The following is a 20867-nucleotide window of genomic DNA, read 5'->3' as shown; positions in this document are numbered from 1 at the left end:
TATACTGTTGTTCAGTTTAATTTATATGATCCATGCGTAATAACAAAGCCACTGAATCTTCATTTCTCCAAAATACTGGAAAATTCATGAACTCCTTTAGCATTTTAAGAAGTACAGGATGAAAGAAGCTTCTAGGTCTGTGCTTATTTAAAAAAAAAAAAGAAGACAAAGAAAACGAAGAAAAAGGGTGATTTCTGCACCCAAGTTTCTACGCCATCACACACTGAAACTTAAGAGAACAGAAAACAATTCCATGTCCTTGTTTGAAGTTGCATATACGTGGTTGTCACTTTTTAGAAAAGAGTCCTAGGGAATCATCTTAGATTATCTGAGATATAGTCTATCTAGGGTGATGTCACCAATTTACAGTAAGTACAATTTGAGAAGTAATGAGGATTTATTCTTGCTTCTCAGAAAGGTGTGCTTCTTCTGAAATTTCTGAGAGAGATGAGCTCACATTTGGATGGCTGTACTCCAAAACCAGGCGCACACACTCACAGATATGCAACAAGTTGTGGATTACTCCAGGAAGTCAGCACAGTGACAGAGATTGATAATCAGCTCCTGGAAGACTAAAGTCATGAATCAACTTGCATTGGGTGAACCCCACACTCATCTAAAACCTGTCATTGGAGATACCAAGCTGAAAGCTGTCACTGAAACATGTTATCTTTGCAGAAGGCTGTCAAGCATTGCAAGTCAAGCAGAAATCCGCATCAGAGAGCCCAACGAATTGCCTTTGGCACGCTTCCGGAATGTGGCACTCAGCTCTGAGATCTGATTACACCCAGTATGGCAACACTCCCGCCCACCACATTCAGATTGTCGGGGGGAGTCAATATTCCCATCACGGTTCTCCAAAGGATGCTCACATTGGAAATATAAAGCAGGACCACTGGTAAAGAAATTCTGAATTGTAACAATAAATGTACAATCTACATTGGAGACTAGAGGTAGGGGTGAAAAAGTGTGTACGGATAATCTTACCAGTCACACATTTTTCCTAAGCAGCTACCCAGATGGATGACTCAAGTTACAGGAGAGGGTAGCCTGTGATGAGGCAAGGAGAACTGATTATGAAAATATTACGGAGAAGAGCCCGGAGTCAGGAATCACGGTGCTGACTTAGTGAGAAGCAATTCTATGAAGAAACCAGACCAACCCAAAGCATCAGCCATGAATAATCTCAGATAAATGCTTATTTGGAGAAAGAAAATGGATCCTCCCAAAGTTGCACATGCGGCCACTTAGATTAAAAGAAAAGGCAACTCTGGGGCGCCTGGGTGGCACAGCTGGTTGGGCACTGACTCTTGGTGTCAGCTCAGGTCTAATCTTAAGGTTGTGAGATCGAGCCGCAGGTCCAGCTCCACATTCAAAGTGGAGTCTGCTTGGGTTTCTGTCTCCTTCTCCCTCTGTGCCACCCCCCACACACACACTCCCGAGCTGTGGGGGCTCTCTATCCCTTTCTAAAATAAAAGTTTTTAAACCAAAAAAAAAAAAAGAAAGAAAGAAAAGAGAAAAAGAAAAGGCAACTCTGTTGACCCATAATAAGAATGAAACCAAAGGGCTGACAGTGAAGTCATTTTAGCCCAGTGTGGGGGCTGTGGTCAGCCCAGGCTCTTGAAAGGGATTACTAAGAGTGGTTTGTAGTGACATCCTTGGTTACAAAGGGATCATTTCAAAAAAGAGAGAGAGAAAGAGAGTGAGCTTGTTTTAATGGGTTAGAGTTATAAGAGTTAAAAAATAAGATATGAAAAATATATTTAGTACCAATAAAAACCCAGGTAGCACTAGGCAAAGATACAACACCCCTGTGTTTATTTTCAGATCAGACAGCGGAGGACAGCAAGGCATTCTCTAATTCCATGGACAATCTGAAACTGGTAATTGTACAATAGTGATTAAGAGGGAGGCAGCTCTTTGTATTAGCCATGGTGAAAATACGATGTTCTGTGTTAAAAAATTTCAAAAGACAAGTGAGGGTGATGGGGGTAAAAAAAAAAAAAAAAAAAAAGCAGGAGATTCAAGTTGCTGGCCTGATAGATAAAAGGACGAGAACATGTTCCTCTGTGCCCTAATATAATAGGAAATATTAAAGAAAAAACTCAAGGAGGTAAGAATTTTACTTCCACTCATGCATTTGGGGCAGAACTGTCCAACAGAACTTTTTGCAATGATAGAACGTACTCTGTCTGGCTACCTCGCTATGGTAACTGCTGGCCCTTTGTGGCTACGGAGCATTTGAAATGCGGCTAGTATAATACTACCCATGATCTACAAATTTAATGTAATCCCTATCAAAATTCTAATGGCGTTTTTCACAGAAACAGTAAAAACAATCCTAAAATTCCTATAGAACCACAAAAGACCCTGAATAGCCAAAAGAATCCTGAGAAAGAAAAATGAAGCTGGAGGCATTTCAAACTATGCTACGAAGCTATAGTAACCAAAACAGTGTAATACTGGCATAACAACAGACACAGACCAATGAACAGAATCTAGAGCCCAGAAATAAACCCACACATATACAATATACAATCAACTAATATTTGACATGAGAGCCAAGAACACTCAATGGGAAAGAATCGTCTGTCTCTTCAATAAATGGTGCTGGGAAAATTAAATATTCATGTGCAAAGGAACGAAGTTGGATTCCTACCTTACATCACTCACAAAAATTAATTTGAAATGAATTAAAGACTTAAATGTATGACCTGAAACCACAAAACTCCTAGAAGAAAACATGGGGTAAAATCTCCTAGACAAGGGTCTTAGCGATGATTTTTTTGGACAGAACACCAAAAGCACAAGCAACACAAGCAAAATCAAACAAGTGAGACCACATTGAACTAAAAAGCTTCTTTCCCCACAGCAAAAGAAACAATTTAAAAAATGAAAAAGCAATCTACTGAATAGGAAAAAAAACTGCAAACTATACATGTGATAAAGATTTTAATAACCAAAATATGTAAAGAACTCATGTAACGTAGTAGCATAAAACAACAAAAACCCACTATAAAATCCAAAAAAAACCCCCAAACAACAACAACAAGAAAAAAAACCCTAAATAACCCTGCTTAGAAGTTGGCAAAAGACCATAGGCATTTTTCCAAAGACACACAAATGGCCAATAGGTACATGGAAAGTGCTCAACGTCACTAAGCATCAGGGAAATGCAAATCAAAACCACAATGAGATACCACCTCACACCTGTGAGCATGGCTATTATCAAGAAGACAAGAAATAAAAAGTATTGGTGAGGCTGTGGAGAAAAGGGTACCCTTGTACACTGTTGCTGGGAAAGGAAATTGGTACAGCTCCTATAGGAAAGAGTATGGCAGCTCCTCAAAATACCAAAAATACAACTACCATATGATCCCACAATTCTACTTCTGGGTATGTATGCAAAGGAAATGAAATTACTACCTTGAAGAGATATCTGCACCCCCATGTTCACTGTAGCATTATTCATAATAGCTGAGACACAGAAACAACCTGAGTGCCCATCAACTGATAACCAGACAAAGAAAATATATATTGGAATATTATTCAGCCATAAAAAAGAAAGACATCCTGTGCCATTTGTGCCAACATGGATGGACCTAAGGGCATTATACTCAAGTAAGTCAGACAAAGACAAACACTCTATGTTCTCATATATGGGATCTAAAAAAGCTGGAATTATAGAAACAAAGAGTAGAATGGTGGTTGCCAGGGGCTGAAGATGCAGTAAATGGGAAGATGTGATCAAAGGATATAAAGGGCCATTTTAAGAGAAGTAAGTTCTGGGGATGTAGATCATGGGGACTATAGTCAACAATCCCTTATTCTTCAAAACTGCTAAGGAAGTATGTCTTAAATATTCTCATCAAAAGAAACAAAGGAAGGAAGGAGGGGAGGGAGGGAGGGAGGGAGGGAACTGAGGATGTGAAGTGATGGGAGTGTTAACTAACCTAATTATGATAACCACTTGGCAATATAAACATATATGAAATCATCACATTGTATATATTAAACTTATTTAATGTTAAATAAAAGTCAAGTGAACTTCCCCCCCAAAAAACTCCACAAAGATCTGAATGTGTATCCTCTGCTTTCAAACACTGCACGTAGACAACCTAACAAAGTCGGGGGGGAAAGCAAAAAAAGATATGTGGCTATTACAACTGAGGGAGTGAACTTTAATCTTACTTACTTACTGACTTAATAGTTAAATTTAAATAGCCATGGGGCTAGTGGCCACCATAATGGGTAGGGCAGATTTCTGAAAGTCCATTCTATATACATTTTACATATATGGATTCACTAAATCCTTACAACCCTATAAGGCTGATATTATTTTATTATGCATCTTTATTGTATTTCTAAAACCTGAGGCACAGAGTGGTTAAGTAATTTGCCCCAAATCACACAGCTAGGGGAGCAAGTGGCTGGTTCTTGAAGCAATTTAGCTGATTCCAAAGTTCTCACTCAGCTGTATGTTCATCAGAACAACATGCACTACTTAAGGGACAAATCATGGGTAAGGCAAATACTAGAGATAGCCAAAAATATTCCACATTGATTATTTGTTGACTAGTAAAAAAAATCACAGTCTACCTGTTTTCCCTGTGTTTTTCATCCAGGTTTTGTTAGAAGACTCACTGTCGAAGCCATCCAGCTGCAGCTCCTGGTACTCTTCGCCGACCTGCGCATGCTGGTCTAAAATGTCTATGGGAGACTGGTGACGGCCCCTGCAGCTGACACTAGACGTGACCCAGTGCTCAGGACCATAGGCACCTGTTAAAAGAAAACAATACTTCAATCTTCATGCCCCAAGGGTTGGTGATGGAATGAACAGGACGTAGGAAGCCAACCGCTGTATCTCTAAAGGTACATTTCCCCCCACGTTCGACTCCAAAGATGTCAGTCCGTTGAAAACTATGAATCCAAACCATTTGCTTGATAGGGTAATAAGACTGGAGAAAAGACATGTTCCTTAAGATAGTTTTGCTTCTTGATTTGTAATCAAACATTTGCTACTTTATCTGTAATCAGATTAAGGAAGCTGAGCAGAAGGGCTGTCAGAGTTGTTCTTATTTTTAAAAAATCCTAAGTAGTGGGCGCCTGAGTGGCTCAGATGGTTAAGCGTCTGCCTTCGGCTCAGGTCATGATCCCAGGGTCCTGGGATTGAGTCCCGCATCGGGCTCCCTGCTCAGTGGGGAGCCTGCTTCTCCTTCTGCCTCTGCCTCTCTCTCTCTCTCTCTCTGACTCTCATGAATAAATAAATAAAACATTAAAAAAAATCCTAAGTAAGTCTTCCAAAATAAGCAAAGCATTTATTCACAAGAAAACACCTTCCTCTGTTCGGCATGTTTTGCTATTACCAATGGTATACCAAACCTAACTTTCTTTTTTTTTTTTTTTAAAGATTTTATTTATTTATTTGAGAGAGAGCACGAGAGGGAAGAGGGTCAGAGGGAGAAGCAGACTCCCTGCTGAGCAGGAAGCCCGATGTGGGACTCGATCCCAGGACTCCAGGATCATGACCTGAGCCAAAGGCAGTTGCTTAACCAACTGAGCCACCTGGGTGCCCCAAACCTAACTTTCTTATTAGCTCCTAGGAGTCTGTGAACTGGAAAAAGAAAAAAATTAAAGGCACCATAATACAGGATGAGAGTCATTACAAATAATGGGTCAATGACGCAGGGTTTTCCTTTGGTTAATTGTGGAAGATTTTTCAGTTGGGCCAGAATTTGTAAATTTGCGTGTTCAGGCACTCACCTCTCCTTCTCAATCCCTCCCAGGCAAAGGAGATGGAGGTATAAAGGTAACTGCAGATTGAACGCAGCTCTCATATAAATACAGGCTTTGGGGGCATATATGCTGCAAGATTAAGAGAGAATGCAACAGTGCAGAATCCTCCTGGGTACCAAGCAGGCACAGGCAGAGAGAACATACTGCACCGCCTGTCTGCACTACTTGGAAATGAAATAATCTGGGGGGACATCTATTAAGTTGATAACAAGCTCTGAGATTTTTCTGCATCCAGCCTTGAACCTTCTTGACATGACAAAAAGCAGAAGGGCCCATTAAAAGGAAACATCCTTCGCCAGAAAGATTAACATAAATCTCTTTCTAAGAATTAGGTATGAAATAAGTCTAAACGTTACAATTTTTAGGTTTCCCAATCAGTAATGTGTATACATATGTATACGTACATATACATGGATTCCTAAGATTTATAGCTTTAAACTTCTTCACATATCAGAAAGAAGAGGATGAATGGCCAAAGTGATCTGAAGAGACCAAACCACCAACAATCAGTATTTTCGTACCTCACTCTATACCTAGCCTTGTGTGATGGAGGAGCAGAGACACAGAGTCTCCCTACTGCTGAATAAAAGCCCACACACCTGTGCCCAACCCACTGCCATGTTCACACAGGCCATGAATGTCCCCAACCCCCTAAGCCTCTACAATTCACAGGTGGTGTAAACAATGGTCCCATGAAAAAAGAGACAATCACAGAACATCTTTTCAGTCTCAATAACGGAAGCTTCAAGGCTACAAGAGCAATTAATGCAACCCCCTGAAAATGGTGCATATTCTTGCTATCTGGCAAATAACTTGGCCTGGGTCATCTTCCCTAATTCTCATCCCAAACAGTAGGATAAAAGACACTATCAGAAAGAACATGCTCACCGCTTGGCAAAGGTTTAGCAACCTCAGGGCACTTTTCAAAATCATTTACAAGTGTCATAAGGCTTTCTAGAAAAAGTTAACATCACCATTTAAGACTTCTTGCTAAAAGAAGAAACATCAAGGGCTTTTCACTCATGTTTCTTCACCTCTTGGTCAAATTCCCTAAGACTCTGATGAGTCATAAAGGAACAGAGTGTGCATTTGCATATACTCTAGCCAAACTTTATTTTCATCTTGCATCATTACATTTGAAGGAAAAAAGGAGGCGAAAGGGGACATAAGGAACGGCTCCAATTTTCCTGTCCATTTTTTAAATTTTCTTCCAGATAAATAAAGTGATTGTTGATGTATCTCATGAGCTTCTATGTTCAAATTATGGAAACTAATGTTTTACCTTATTTTTTAAAAGATTTATTTATTTATTTATTTATTTATTTATTATTTATTTTTAAAGATTTACTTATTTATTTGTCAGAGAGAGAGAGAATGAGTGCATGAACTGGGGGAGCGGCAGAAGCAGAGGGAGAAGCAGGCTCCCCGCTGAGCTAGAAGCCCAATGCAGGACTTGATCCCAGGACCCCGGGATTATGACTTGACCTGAAGGCAGATGATTAACCGACTGAGCCACCCAGGCATCCCAATATTTTATTTATTCATTTGACACAGAGAGAGAGAGAGAGAGAGCACACAAGCAGGGGGAGACACAGGCAAAGGGAAAGGGAGACACAGGCTCCCTGTTGAGTAGAGAGCCCCAGGGCTGGGCTCGATCCCAGGACCCTGGGATCATGCCCTGAGCTGAAGGCAGATGCTTAACCAACTGAGCCACCAAGGCGGCCCTGGTAACTAGTGTTTTAATATCGTGCGTGCGTGCGTGTGTGTGTGTGTGTGTGTGTGTGTGTGTAATGACTTTTAGAAAGTCCCTAGTACGATAAAATTATACTCGATGGGAAAAAAAATGCACAGTAAAATAAATCCAAATATGTATGACTCCAAAGAAATAAGAATGCAAGCTGTCATTTGTAAAAACACAGACTCCTTATAATTATCCTACTAATAAAGACAAGTACTCTACAACCTCTGAAAAGTACTTTCCATTCATATTATTTCTCAAAACCCTCTAGATATGGGTGAAATACAATTTAGCACTCTATAAAAAGATAACCAGGGTTCATACCAGTGGGATTAATTTATTCACTGGTAACAATCAAGATTTAAGCCGACTACATGCTTGCTTTCACAGTTCTACCCAATGTACATTCAAGTGCAATTTTAATTGAAACTGATCTTCCACTTCAGATTTTAAATTAATTTTTCTTTGGAGTGCTTCATGCTCCAAACACCCTTGCCTTGCAAAAACCCCTATGTCATTAGTGGAGGAAATAGAACACTTTTCCAAGCTTCGAGGTATCGATTACCTATTCTCACATCGAAGCACCATCGCCATTTCACACTGTATAAATCTCTTCAGTGTTAAGACACTTTATAAAGCGCTGAGAATTATATCATTAATCATTTGCAGCTGTACAATCTCACAGTATTGAATGCTTTGTTTTTCAAAAGTTTGAATAAACGCTTTTAAGTAAAAAACATGACACTAAATAAAGGCCATGGTTAACTTAAACCTAGTTTTGGGAAGAAAACCAATCAGCAAGAAGCCTTCTACCCTCAGGTATGACATAACCCATCTAAATAAGAAGGAAAAGTCATTTGCACTTCAGTTTCCCCTTACTGACTCTTTCTTAGAATGAGCAGGATATGTGCAGCTGGCAGCCGGAGCCATTTTCAACAGCTCCCCAACTCTGACATGGCGACCTACTATACAAGGCTACCTTCTCAAAGAGGGCAGGGCGGAGCGGGAGGGCAGAAACCACAGGGCAGTTGGGCTGCCAAAAGTAATCTGCCATTGACCTGTTGAGAGTCTTGTGGCAACGAGATCTTAATGGAGACACACTGCCAACATATTTGGTGCAAGAGAATCTAACAGTGGCAGTGGAATCTCACTCAACCTGTGATGAAACAATACTTTCTTTTTAATGAATTCCACGAATGCATTTAAAATTCTTGGCTAAAGGTTTGATGTCATCGTAAACACACCCTTGTCATGGAAGGTTTCCATGAGGCATACACAAGGGTCGTGTACCATCCCGGCAATGGGCGCCTGTGTTTCTTGGGACGTCCTATCACTAATGTAATTTGGCGTCTATTCCTTAATTTAATGTCTGTCTTCCTCATTAGTTCATGACACTCTGAAAATAGCTTCCTTCTCTGTGTTGTTCAGCATTATTCTTATACCTAGAGCAGGGCCCTACCTACAGGGCGCTGCTAGTACATATTTTTAGGCACAAATACATAAATTACAAGACGAGATTAAAGAGTTGCATAGTTGTGTCTTCTAATGACACTACACTGCTATTTTGGATTTAATTTTATACTTTTATCTGCTGACTTCTTACTAGTCTTCCTGACTCCCTTGGTCTCAAGAGTCAGGATGTCAACCTCCTTCCTTTCATCACTAATACGTTAAATTAGTCTGAATATGGAGAAGGTAAAATAGCTCCAGGTGTATGATGTGCATGAAGGAATCTGTGTGCAAATTTAACAAGCCCACCAATTACAGTTTTTTAAAGAAAGGAATGTGACAGAACTTCGCTTTTAACGCCTCTAGTGAAGCATGATTATTTTTAAGGCTCTCTTATTTTTTCGATGCTTTAACAGAGTTCTCTATTGAAAGAAGGTCAGTTAAAGAGCAAAAGCAGTCTTGTTAATCCATTTATCACTGTAGACATTTAAATATGGAATTGACACCTGCTCAGTACCAGGCACAGGGCTATGAAATGGGTGCCAGCAGGTGGAGCTGCCACAGTTCCCCTGGGGTTCCCTGGACAACTGAAGCTGCTGGAGCCTCAGTCTGCTCATCTGTACAATGGGAAAAATTAGTGGTGTCACATCAAAGGGTAGTTTTGAGGATTACATGAGATAAGCAATGGAAAGTACTTTAAGAAGTGCCCAACAATGGGGCCCCTGGGTGGTTCAGTTGGTTAAGCATCTGCCTTCAGCTCAGGTCATGATCTTGGGGTCCTGGGATGGAGCCCGACGTCAGGTTCTCTGCTCAGCAGGGAGTCTGCCCCCTCTCCCTCTGTTCTCTCTCTCTCTCTCTCTCTCAAATAAATAAATAAATAAAATCTTGAAAAAAGAAGGGCCCGACAACGAAAACTTGGTAAATGGTGGGTGCTCCTACTGCCACTGCTATTGTGTCATAAAAACAGGTCATAGGCCCTCAAGAACTTGACTATCTAATGGAGGAAACCAATATGCAGTCCAATCAGGGGCTAAGGGCTAAGGCAGGTGGATGCAAGTATTTTGTGATACACAAAGGGGGGGGGGCTCACCTCCCCAGGGGCAGGACTTTGAAGGTGACATTTCAGGGGAGTCACTCCTTGAAATGCTAAGAGGTGTATGGGGCTCTGGTGCTTCCCATTTTGGAGGACGAGAGTCAAAAGTACGGTTGATCCTCCAGGAAGAGGAGCGTAATCCCAGCACCAGCTGGACTTAGTTCCAATAGCTTTCAAAGAACAGAAAAGGCCAAGGGAAAAAGAGCAATGTCCCAGTGGAGAAGCCTGGTAATCCCACCTTAACCAGGTGGTGAAGGTTACCATCACCTGTGATGCCACAGACCATCATGCACATCTTAATAGATGTGGTAAAAAGGGTGCATCACCTCTGTGGGGTTCTTTCTAAAAATTCATAGCCTCTGTCTAATCATGAGGAAAACATCAAACAAACCCAAACTGAAGAACATTCTATGAAACACCTGGCTGATAATCCTCAAAAATGTCAAGGTCATGAACAACCAGGAAAGACTGAAAATTTGTCACAGAACAAAGAAGACTAAGGAGTGGTCAAAAACAAACAAACAAAACAAAACAAAACTGCATGGTGGTATTCTAGATTAAGTAGCAGAACCAAACATGGAAATGAGTGGGAAAACTCATGAGCTCTGAATGAAGCTGAGTCAGTTAATAGTAATACACCCATGTTTATTTCCTGGTTGTTCTTTGTCTATGGGGTCATTTTCCGGTGGTTACTCCGACAAGATGAAGAAATATGTATGAAACTGCTCAGAAGTCATATAAATATCCAGATTTTATTGGATGTACCGTTATATATTTGGGGGCAGATCTATGGCCTAACAGATAAAGGTGATGGGCATTGGTTTATATATAATGCTGGGATTGCTGTCCTAAGCTCTTTGCATGAATTTCCACTGAGTAAAACCAAAGGAAGAGAGAGACTGACTTGAAGAAAACACAGCAAGCCTGTGGGTGATATTTCATTATTTAACATTATATAAAAACATTATAAAGTTGGAGAAATTCACCTTTAAAAACTATAGTTAAAGAAGAACATCATTAGCTTAATTTACAGCTCACTTGTGCATTGAAAGAACCCTACTTCTACCTCCCTGGTGTACCATTAACAAGTCACTGTATTTTTCTCATTTTGAGATGCTACAATTCAGTAGACTAGCATCAGGAAGACATGTTTCTACAGTAAAGTGAAAAAATCACACAACTGGAGTTTAATTCCAACTGGCCTATTTAAGGCAGACAGAATTCCCCACATGAAAATAACAGCAAATACTATAAATCTGGGCTCACGTCTGAGATCCCACTTTAAATTCGGTGTCTCTTTAAGGCAGATTTAATCCAAAGAATTTGGTGGACATACATAAATTTTGGACCAAAAGTATGTTATCGTGTTCGAAGAAAATTCAAATAAAAATCTGAGAGAAAAATCTAATTTTGACCCCAACTTCCAGCAATATTATTTGAAAAGCCCAATATGAAGAGATACAAATAAATCAATAAGACTTTTAAACAACTTAAGTAAACAATCTCATTTAGTTATAGTTCATTATTAATACCTGACTTGAGAAAGAGATAAAATTGCTACTTTTAGAGCATATAAATCATACATTTATCTAAAAGTGAGGAATTTCAAATATCTATCTAGGATTTATGTTCCAAACAATGATTTCTTTAAATACCTAAGAGATTCTTTGCAGAAAATAAGCATACAACTTGAATTTATTTTACCATAATACATCCAAATAACGGTTTCTGTTCACTAATGAAAAGCCATTAAAAATAATGAATTCTGTCTAAATCTAATTAAAAACAAAACTGATAATACATGTTATGTGCTGTTTCTAGTCAAATATGCTTATTAATGCCTCCCTCGAGGAACTTATATTAAAAGTATTACCTGAATCCAGGCTTATTACCCTGCATCTTGTTGTCTACTTTTAACCAACAGCAACAATTCAAAAATATTAGTATTCATTTTTTTACCTAATATTATAACTAATGCTTTTTCTCCCAAATCTAAAACACGTCTTAAAACTGTTCCATGTTTTAATTAAAAAGCTTTATGGGATTTAGCTTGCGATTCTTTTGCATTCTCCACTACCAGGAACTTAATTACCTTTTATGCATTTACTGCCGTATATATTAAAAAAAGGAAAAAGTGCTAGAAAGCATTCCCATTGCTGATCTCCAGTGTTTTCATTTTTTACACATGCATAATTATGAAGTGTTTCAACGTTATTCATAGGAATATTCTAATTTTTAAACCAGTTAAGAAAATGTAAATTTTCCTTCCCGGTAATAAAAGAGTTGGGCAAATTTTTTATTTTTAAATTTTAGGTATAAAAACTTCGTTCCTCCATTTCACATCAATGGTGTGTTTTTAAGGTAATATCAATAACTAACCATAACACCAGAAATACTATCAGACAGTAACACCAGACATGGGAACTACTTTACACTTTTTTTAATACCAACTATTATTCATTTAATTCCACAGGATCTCTATCTTAGGACTAGATGTTAAAACTAGAGAACAGCACAATCTCTAAATTGAAGGTCCCTGATTCTAATCCTGATGCTGAAGATCTCCCCGGAGCCTATGATATTGTCCTTAATAATGAGAGTATGGCAGGGCATCTGGGTGGCTCAGTCAGTTAAGCCTCTGCCTTCGGCTCAGGTCACAATCCAAGGGTCCTGGGATTGAGCTGTCACTGGGCTCTTTGCTCAGCTGGGAGCCTACTTTTCCTTCTCCTTCTGCTGCTCCCTCTGCTTGTGTACTCCCACTCTCTCTCTCTCCCTCTCCCTGTCTAATAAATAAATAAAGTCTTAAAAAAAATGAGGGTATTGCATAGAGTAAGGATGCCAGTAATGACTACCTGGGAGTTCTGAGCCACAGATCTGAGGCTGAGTAGAGGCTCAAAAGGATTGGGTGATTGATTAGTGATGTCTGCATGATTATGTGACAGCAGTAAAGCAGGCACTATGCAGGCATGCAATTCACAGACTAGAGGATTCTGGTCCTTCAAAGACAAAGTCTGTACTGATGCATGTCTAGATGTACCTGGGATATAAAAAGTTGTATCTTTCATATGGAATCTACCCTCATCCAAACATGCAGTCAAAATTCCTACTAATAACTGAGATGGTTTATTCACTCAAAATCTAACAAATATTGTTTAAAGTTGGGCCAACTTCATTTTTGCTTCTTGTAGATACAACAAGGAATTGGTTAAAAAAGCATCTGAGCTATTAACTACTACAACAACAACAAATCACCAAACATCTCAAGTGTTTATAAGCTATATGTAAGTTTGCTCCAGACCTGAAGTTTTCAACCTTCAGATCAACTATGTCTTCAAGCAATCAACACTCTTCATGTGACAAAGATCTACTCTTTTAGAATTCTGACTGCCTTCCACAAAATTTAATATAAACATCCAAGGACGAAAATGGCCAGGTGGCATAGTGGAAAGAGCGCTGGGTAAGGAAACTAGCCTTCTGAGTTCTAGATCAAAGATGGCCGATAAGTTTTAACTGACATGTTAACTCCAAATGACTGTATGATGACTTATCAGTAAAGACCAGATCAGTTAGCAATGCCCGTCAAGAGCACCAGAGAGGTAGGTGGTGACAGTCCTGCCACAAAATTGCTCTTTTCATTCCAGTCTCAACTCTGGAAGGCAGACTTGGATGTGGCAGCAGTCAAGTCTTACAATGATTCAATTTCCTCACACACAAAATAGAAGATTGTATCAGATTATCGCTAAAATTTATAAGAGTTCTAAATTCACAAGAACGCTTTCTGTAACACCTGGAAGAAAGAACTAGGCATATAAAATATTTGTTAATAGCCGAGCCAACATTCACTCTCACTGAATACATTCCTCACTGAATAAATACCACAGAGATGTGATGAGTATTAAATAAGTTACTACATATAAAGCACGTCCCACAGTACTTGGCACACAGTATCTGTTCAATAAATATGATTATGTATACTTTCTTCTGGAAACTACATTCAAACCCTAAATTCTGGAAAGCCTGACCCTGTTTCTGGCTCTGGAAATAATGTCTGATTGGTATTTGACCCTCAGTTTAATTTCATCCTCCTTAAAAAGTAATTGGCTTGGGAAAGGGTGTTAACCCAGGACTAAGCCAATTAGCACATGGGATTTCCCTGATCAGAGGGAATGTTTTAGGTTGGTATGACTCAAAACAAGACTCCAGGAAGAAGTTGCTGTGGCTTAGGTTGAAGAGGTTGCTGCCTGTGTTCTCCTTGAGGATTTTGATGGACTCCTGTCTCACGTTGAGGTCTTTCAACCATTTGGAGTCTATTTTTGTGTGTGGTGTAAGGAAATGGTCCAGTTTCATTCTTCTGCGTGTGGCTGTCCAATTTTCCCAACACCATTTGTTGAAGGGACTGTCTTTTTTCCACTGGACATTCTCTCCTGCTTTGTCGAAGATTAGTTGACCCTAGAGTTGAGGGTCCATTTCTGGGCCCTCTATTCTGTTCCATTGATCTATGTGTCTGTTTTTGTGACAGTACCATACTGTCTTAATGATGACAGCTTTGTAATAGAGCTTGAAGTCCAGAATTGTGATACCACCGGCTTTGCTTTTCTTTTTCAAAATTCTTCTGGCTATTCGGGGTCTTTTCTGGTTCCATACAAATTTTAGGATTATTTGTTCCATTGCTTTGAAAAAAGCGGATGGTATTTTGATAGGGATTACACTGAATGTGTAGACTGCTCTAGGTAGCATTGACATCTTCACAATATTTGTTCTTCCAATCCATGTGCATGGAACGTTTTTCCATTTCTTTGTGTCTTCCTCCATTTCTTTCATGAGTATTTTATAGTTTTCTGAGTACAGATCCTTTGCCTCTTTGCTTAGATTTCTTCCTAGGTATCTTATGGTTTTGGGTGCAATTGTAAATGGGATCGACTCCTTAATTTCTCTTTCTTCTGTCGTGTTGGTGTATAGGAATGCCACTGACTTCTGTGCATTGATTTTATATCCTGCACATCAGGGAAATCCAAATCAAAACCTCAATGAGATAGCACCTCACACCAGTCAGAATGGCTAAAATTAACAAGTCAGGAAACGACAGATGTTGGCGGGGATGCGGAGAAAGGGAAACCCTCCTACGCTGTTGGTGGAAATGCAAGCTGGTGCAACCACTCTGGAAAACAGTATGGAGGTTCCTCAAAAAGTTGAAAATAGAGCTACCCTACGACCCAGTAATTGCACTACCGGGTATTTACCCCAAAGATACAAATGTAGTGATCCGAAGGGGTCCATGCACCCTGATGTTTATAGCAGCAATGTCCACAATAGCCAAACTGTGGAAAGAGCCAAGATGTCCCTTGACAGATGAATGGGTAAAGAAGATGTTGTATATATACACAATGGAATATTATGCAGCCATCAAAAAACACAAAATCTTTCCATTTGCAATGACGTGGACAGAACTAGAGGGTATTATGCTAAGCAAAATAAGTCAATCAGAGAAAGACACATATCAAATGATCTCACTGATATGAGGAATTCTTAATCTCAGGAAACAAACTAAGGGCTGCTGGAGTGATGGGGGGTGGGAGGGATGGGGTGGCTGGGTGATACACATTGGGGAGGGTATGTGCTATGGTGAGCACTGTGAATTGTGTAAGACTGTTGAATCACAGACCTGTACTTCTGAAACAAATAATACATTATATGTTAAAAAAAAAAAAAGAAGAAGATAGTAGGAAGGGGAAATTGAAGGCGGGCGGGAATCGGAGGGGGAGACGAACCATGAGAGACTATGGATTTTGAGAAACAAACTGAGGGTTCTAGAGGGGAGGGGGGTGGGGGGATGGGTTAGCCTGGTGATGGGTATTAAAGACGGCACATACTGATTGGAGCACTGGGTGTTATATGCAAAACAATGAATCATGGAACACTATATCAAAAATTAATGATGTATGGTGATTAACGTAACATAATAAAATAAAATTTAAAAAAATTTTAATGTTAAAAATAGTTTGACCTTAGTATTTAGAGGAAGAATATTAAACTAATGAAATCTAAATGTTATTTTATGAATTGTTGTAATATTTGGGTTACATTAAAATAAATATTTGAATTATGATTTGCTTAGTTATAAATTTTCAGAAATTAGGGAAATCCTATGATGTTTCATTTTTATTTCATAAATCTGAAATTGCTTATATATGGCTAATTTGTATCATTTTGACTTTTAATAAAGATATTAAATATACATAATGGAAATAAACAAAAACAAAACTCCAGACTTCTGCTCAGAGCCTGAGGGAAAACCTACCCTCCTCCTAGAATGTGAATGAACAAGAGGAAGCGAGTGAGCTGAACTGCAATCAACCAGAGGCCAAAACTGACAAGTATAAAGGCCAGAGGAAAAAAAGGAAGGAAGGGAGGGAGAGGGAGATGAGGGGGAGGGTTGGGGAAGGGAAGGGAAGGGAGAGGAGTAGAGAGAGGGAGGGGAGGAGGGAGGGAGGGAGGGAGGGAGGGAGGGAGGGAGGAAGCAAGACTGATCAAACCATTCCTGAAACTTAAATTTCACCTCTAGACTTTTCAGTTTTATATGCTTTTGTGTTTACAACAGCTTGAGTAGGCTTTCTGCTATTTGTCACTGAAAAATACAAGATATAATCAGAGTATTTGTTCAAAAAGACCAACAATTAAATTATTCAATGCTTTTTCTACATTCATCCCTAAGACGAAAATGTCCAATTATAAAGATAAAAATCAGAAATGCATGCTGGATGGACTACAACGAAGGATAACATCTCCTGATCCCCCTTCCTTCCTGAGTCTCTAGCTATTCCTTTTCCTTGTAGGAGAGGGTTTAAAGATCTCATTTAGACAACAGGAAAAGGGACAAACTCTGAAGTCCCTTGCTGTAAATTCTTACTCTTGGTAAAGGAGGGGTCAGGGGTAAGAATCCCTGAAAGCCTTCACTGGAACAGCTGCCTCTCACCAAGGCTTCTGCCTCAGACACAAGCCACAGTACAATCAGTAGGTAGGGAAGACCCCCCGGGGTCGCAGCCACATCCCACCAAGGAGACAAAAGCGACAGTTGAGGTCTGGCTCAGACAAGGCTCGGGGGTCCTTTTTCTCGCCATGACTCTCTAATGCCAGCATCACGCTCCACATGCTCAGGAGAAATCCCAATCACGAGGAGAAAGAGGGAAAATTCCCAAAGTTTGGTGTTTGGGAGGGCTCACAGTCTATGTAACAATCCACCAACATAAGGGCTGAGAGGAAAAGAACAAGAAATTAAAAACAGCTTTATGAGGCACTCACTCAACAGCTGAGGGGCCTGGTGTGGAGGGGTGTGTGTGGGATTGGGAGGCACTTCAGAGGGTGCAGACAGGATGATTAACACGCTTCCTGTGGCAACTATCAAAGGAGGAATGTATGCTCTAAATGTATTAACTATTAAACGCTATCTGGGGGAATGTCTAGACATAAAGCGACACATTTATGAGGTAAAGCCAAAACAACATGACGGCGCCTGTGTCTCTGTTGCACTGCGAACAGTTCACTGTAACTTGTACTTTTCTCTATTTCAATAAATGTAGAAGTGTAAGTAACTTCCCATAAAGGGGATCTAGACGGAAAATTGGAGGGATTTAGCAGAAGTGACGGTGACAAGAAGAACATCAACAACTCCACTTGCCCTAGTCAGAGGAGTCTTCTTGAACCTAGCCATCTGAAAGAGCACTCCCATCCACATTCCATTTCCCTAACCTTGTTCACTTCTCTTCCTTGTAAGCAGTCCATGAGAAAATAAGCTCCATGATGTCAGATCCTTGTCTATTTTGTTCATAATGTCCACAGAAGATACTCAATAATAAATATCTGTTTAAAAGGGCTACCACTGGGTTGAGGCATTCACCAAAACCTCAGCTGTCAAGTTAAATAACATTTTAATGTAATATCTTAAAGTTTAAAATGTATGCCAGGCATTGTGATGACAAGTTTTGACATTTTTATCTTCCTTAATCCTTTCAACAACTTGTGTCAAGATAGGTGCTAGTCTCCCCCCTTTCACAGATAAAGAAATTAAGGCTCAGGAGAGGAAACTTACCCTCACATAGTAAGTGGCAGATCAAAGAGTCAATTCCAGATCTATGGGACTAACCTATACACTACAAGGGTTTGCAAAGTATGACATGCAGGCCAAATCTGGCCCACCGGTTATTTTTCTAAATAAAGTTTTACTGGAACATAAAAAAAATCAATGGAGACTTGTTAAGGAAACTGCAGCCATTACTTAATACTATTCCATGGTTCAAAAGCAGATAATCTTACTCTAGGATAAATTCCAAATGGATCCAAGGTTTAAACACTTAAAATAAAGTAGAAAAAGCACAAGAACCAGTTGTGGGGAAATCTGTAATAGGAAAAACATTTCTACATATCATGTATAATCCCAAAGTCAGAAAACACTGATGAAATCAAATATGTTAAACAAATATTTAATTTTCTGATTCCAGAAAGCACATAAGAAACATCAAAAGATGAATAATCATCAAAAACGTCTGCAATTCATACCACAAAAGGGAAAATTCTTTAGTATATATGTTCTTTAGAGCACTGAGATTCTAGAAATCAGTAGCCACAAAACCCATATAAAAATGGGAAAAGGCTATGAACCAATAGTTCCAAAAAAGGAAATACAAATGGACCATTAATGTAGGAAAAGTTGCTGTGCCTCATTAATAATGACAAATACAAATTAAAATTTTAGATATGCATTCTTTCACCTACTAAATTAGTAAACATCAAGATGTTTGATTACACACTGTAAGCAAGGATGTATACAAATAAGCACTTTCATTTATGGCTACTGAATGACTGATACAATCTTTCTCAAAGAAAATTTGGCAGTAACAATTAAAATAGCCAATGTGCACTCCTTTGACACTAGTGTGATTTCTACAGATATATTTGCCTTTGTACAGGGTTAAGTTTCCTCATGGCAGCATTGTTCGTAATATCCAAGACTGGAAACACGATAAACATCCATCACCAAAGGGCTAGTTAACCAAACTAGGGGAAATCAACTGCAATGAATAGTATGGAATGGGAGAAAACAAAGAAGAGATAGAGAGCTCTTTAAGCTAACATGGTAAACCCTGCCAGTTACTTTTTTTTTTTTTTTTTAAGGTAAACTCTACACCCAAAGAACTCAGGACCCCAGAGATCAGCAGTTGCAAGATCTACCAACTAAGCCAGCCAGGTATCCCCCAAATGACTTTTTTTTTTTTTTTGGTGAAAAAACTGCTATACGTTATAATCATGTTACTGATTTTCTTTTAAAAATGAAAAGACCATATATATATATATATGTTTATTGTATGTACATAAAATGCCTTCAGAACCATATTTAAGAAACCCTAACACTAGTAAATGAAGAGGAAAAGGGATGGGACACTTTTCACTTCTTACTTCTTTATGATCTAGGAAGATATTTATTTTTAGAATACATGTAGTAGGGGCGATTGGATGGCTCAGTCCTTAAGCGCCTGCCATCCGCTCAGGTCATGTTCCCAAGGACCTGGGATCGAGCCCGACATCGGGCTCCCTGCTCGGTGGGAAGCCTGCTTCTCCCTCTCCCACTCCCCCTGCTTGTGTTCCCTCTCTCACTGTGTCCCTCTGTGTCAAATAAATAAAATCTTAAAACAAAAAAAAGAATACATGTAGTACTTCTGTAATTGACAACAAAAACAAAAAAACTTATTTAAAAAAATTTGGACACATACACTTCTGAGATCTAGACCTCCGAATATTCTCAATGGACTCTGGAACTCCTGAGGTCTTATATATTATGTACTCTGAACAGGGGTGATATTGGGTGAAAAAAAGTTTGTTCTTGGGGGCAAAATGTTACTCTATTTAGCTTTAAAGCATAGATACACATCGAATCCATAATCACATACACAGTCTATGTTTACTGATGTTACTAAAATTTCATGCACTAGGTATGATAGGGATAAAAATGTCTAAAAAGGCTTCCTGGAGGAGTAGACAATAATAGAAAACAAGGTTGAGAAAAGAAAGTACTATGCAATTATGTGGGCAAAAAGAATCCTTGAATCTTTTCACTATGATTGTTAAGTCAGATCCTTATTAAAGCAGATATTCTATTTTAACCTTAAAATGAGAAAACTATAAAAAGAGCCAATATTATTGACAAGTCATTATGTTCCTCACCGTTATTTGCAGTGGCTATTGCGAGTCTTGAAGTTGTGATTTGAACAACAGTCTGTACAATTTTTCCATACGGGCGCACTACCTGTTGCTTCTCTTCTATATCGTATTTAATTTCCATCCATCATTCCCGCCTCTCAGGAGCTGGGGAGATCCTGATTTTGTCATCTAATCTCAGGGCTGTGCCTCCCGCCAGCATGCCATTTGCAAATTTAATAAATCCATCCTTCCACCAAGTTGTTGATAAAAATACTCAAAAGTCCAGAGCCAAAGATAAAACTTTCCATCATTACAGTGGTACATTATCCAAAATTCCCTGGGAAGAGTTCTTCAATCTATTATGAATCCTCATTTCTCCATCTCAACTCTGAGAATATCAAGAGATACTCTGTCAAGGTTCTCTCTGAAATCCAGATACCCATATTGGTTGTACCTGAAAATCTAGTAATGTTTTCAACACACAACACAGCTTAAAACAGGAACCTCCCTTGCAGAACATTAGAACATCTGAGGGCAGGACACAGTTGAATTTCCTCGCCCTTGTTACCCACATCTGGCAGTGCAGCCATTTAGGATCAA

The 20867-nt window shown here is 39.2% G+C and overlaps 1 protein-coding gene across 5 annotated transcripts in view; it reads right to left on the bottom strand.

Moving 5' to 3' along the window:
• Positions 1–20867, bottom strand: part of PTPRG (protein tyrosine phosphatase receptor type G) — a 699320-nt gene that overhangs the window by 278802 nt on the left and 399651 nt on the right. For all 5 annotated transcript variants that reach the window (XM_027587463.2, XM_027587464.2, XM_027587465.2 and 2 more), the window contains exon 3: positions 4600–4779. In XM_027587463.2, the coding sequence (XP_027443264.1) occupies positions 4600–4779 (180 nt within the window). The remainder of the gene's footprint in view (positions 1–4599; positions 4780–20867) is intronic.

The sequence above is a fragment of the Zalophus californianus genome, chromosome 1 (genome assembly GCF_009762305.2).
Source record: "Zalophus californianus isolate mZalCal1 chromosome 1, mZalCal1.pri.v2, whole genome shotgun sequence".
NCBI classification, from domain to species: Eukaryota; Metazoa; Chordata; class Mammalia; order Carnivora; family Otariidae; genus Zalophus; species Zalophus californianus.
This window is presented reverse-complemented; position numbering and strand designations above follow the sequence as displayed.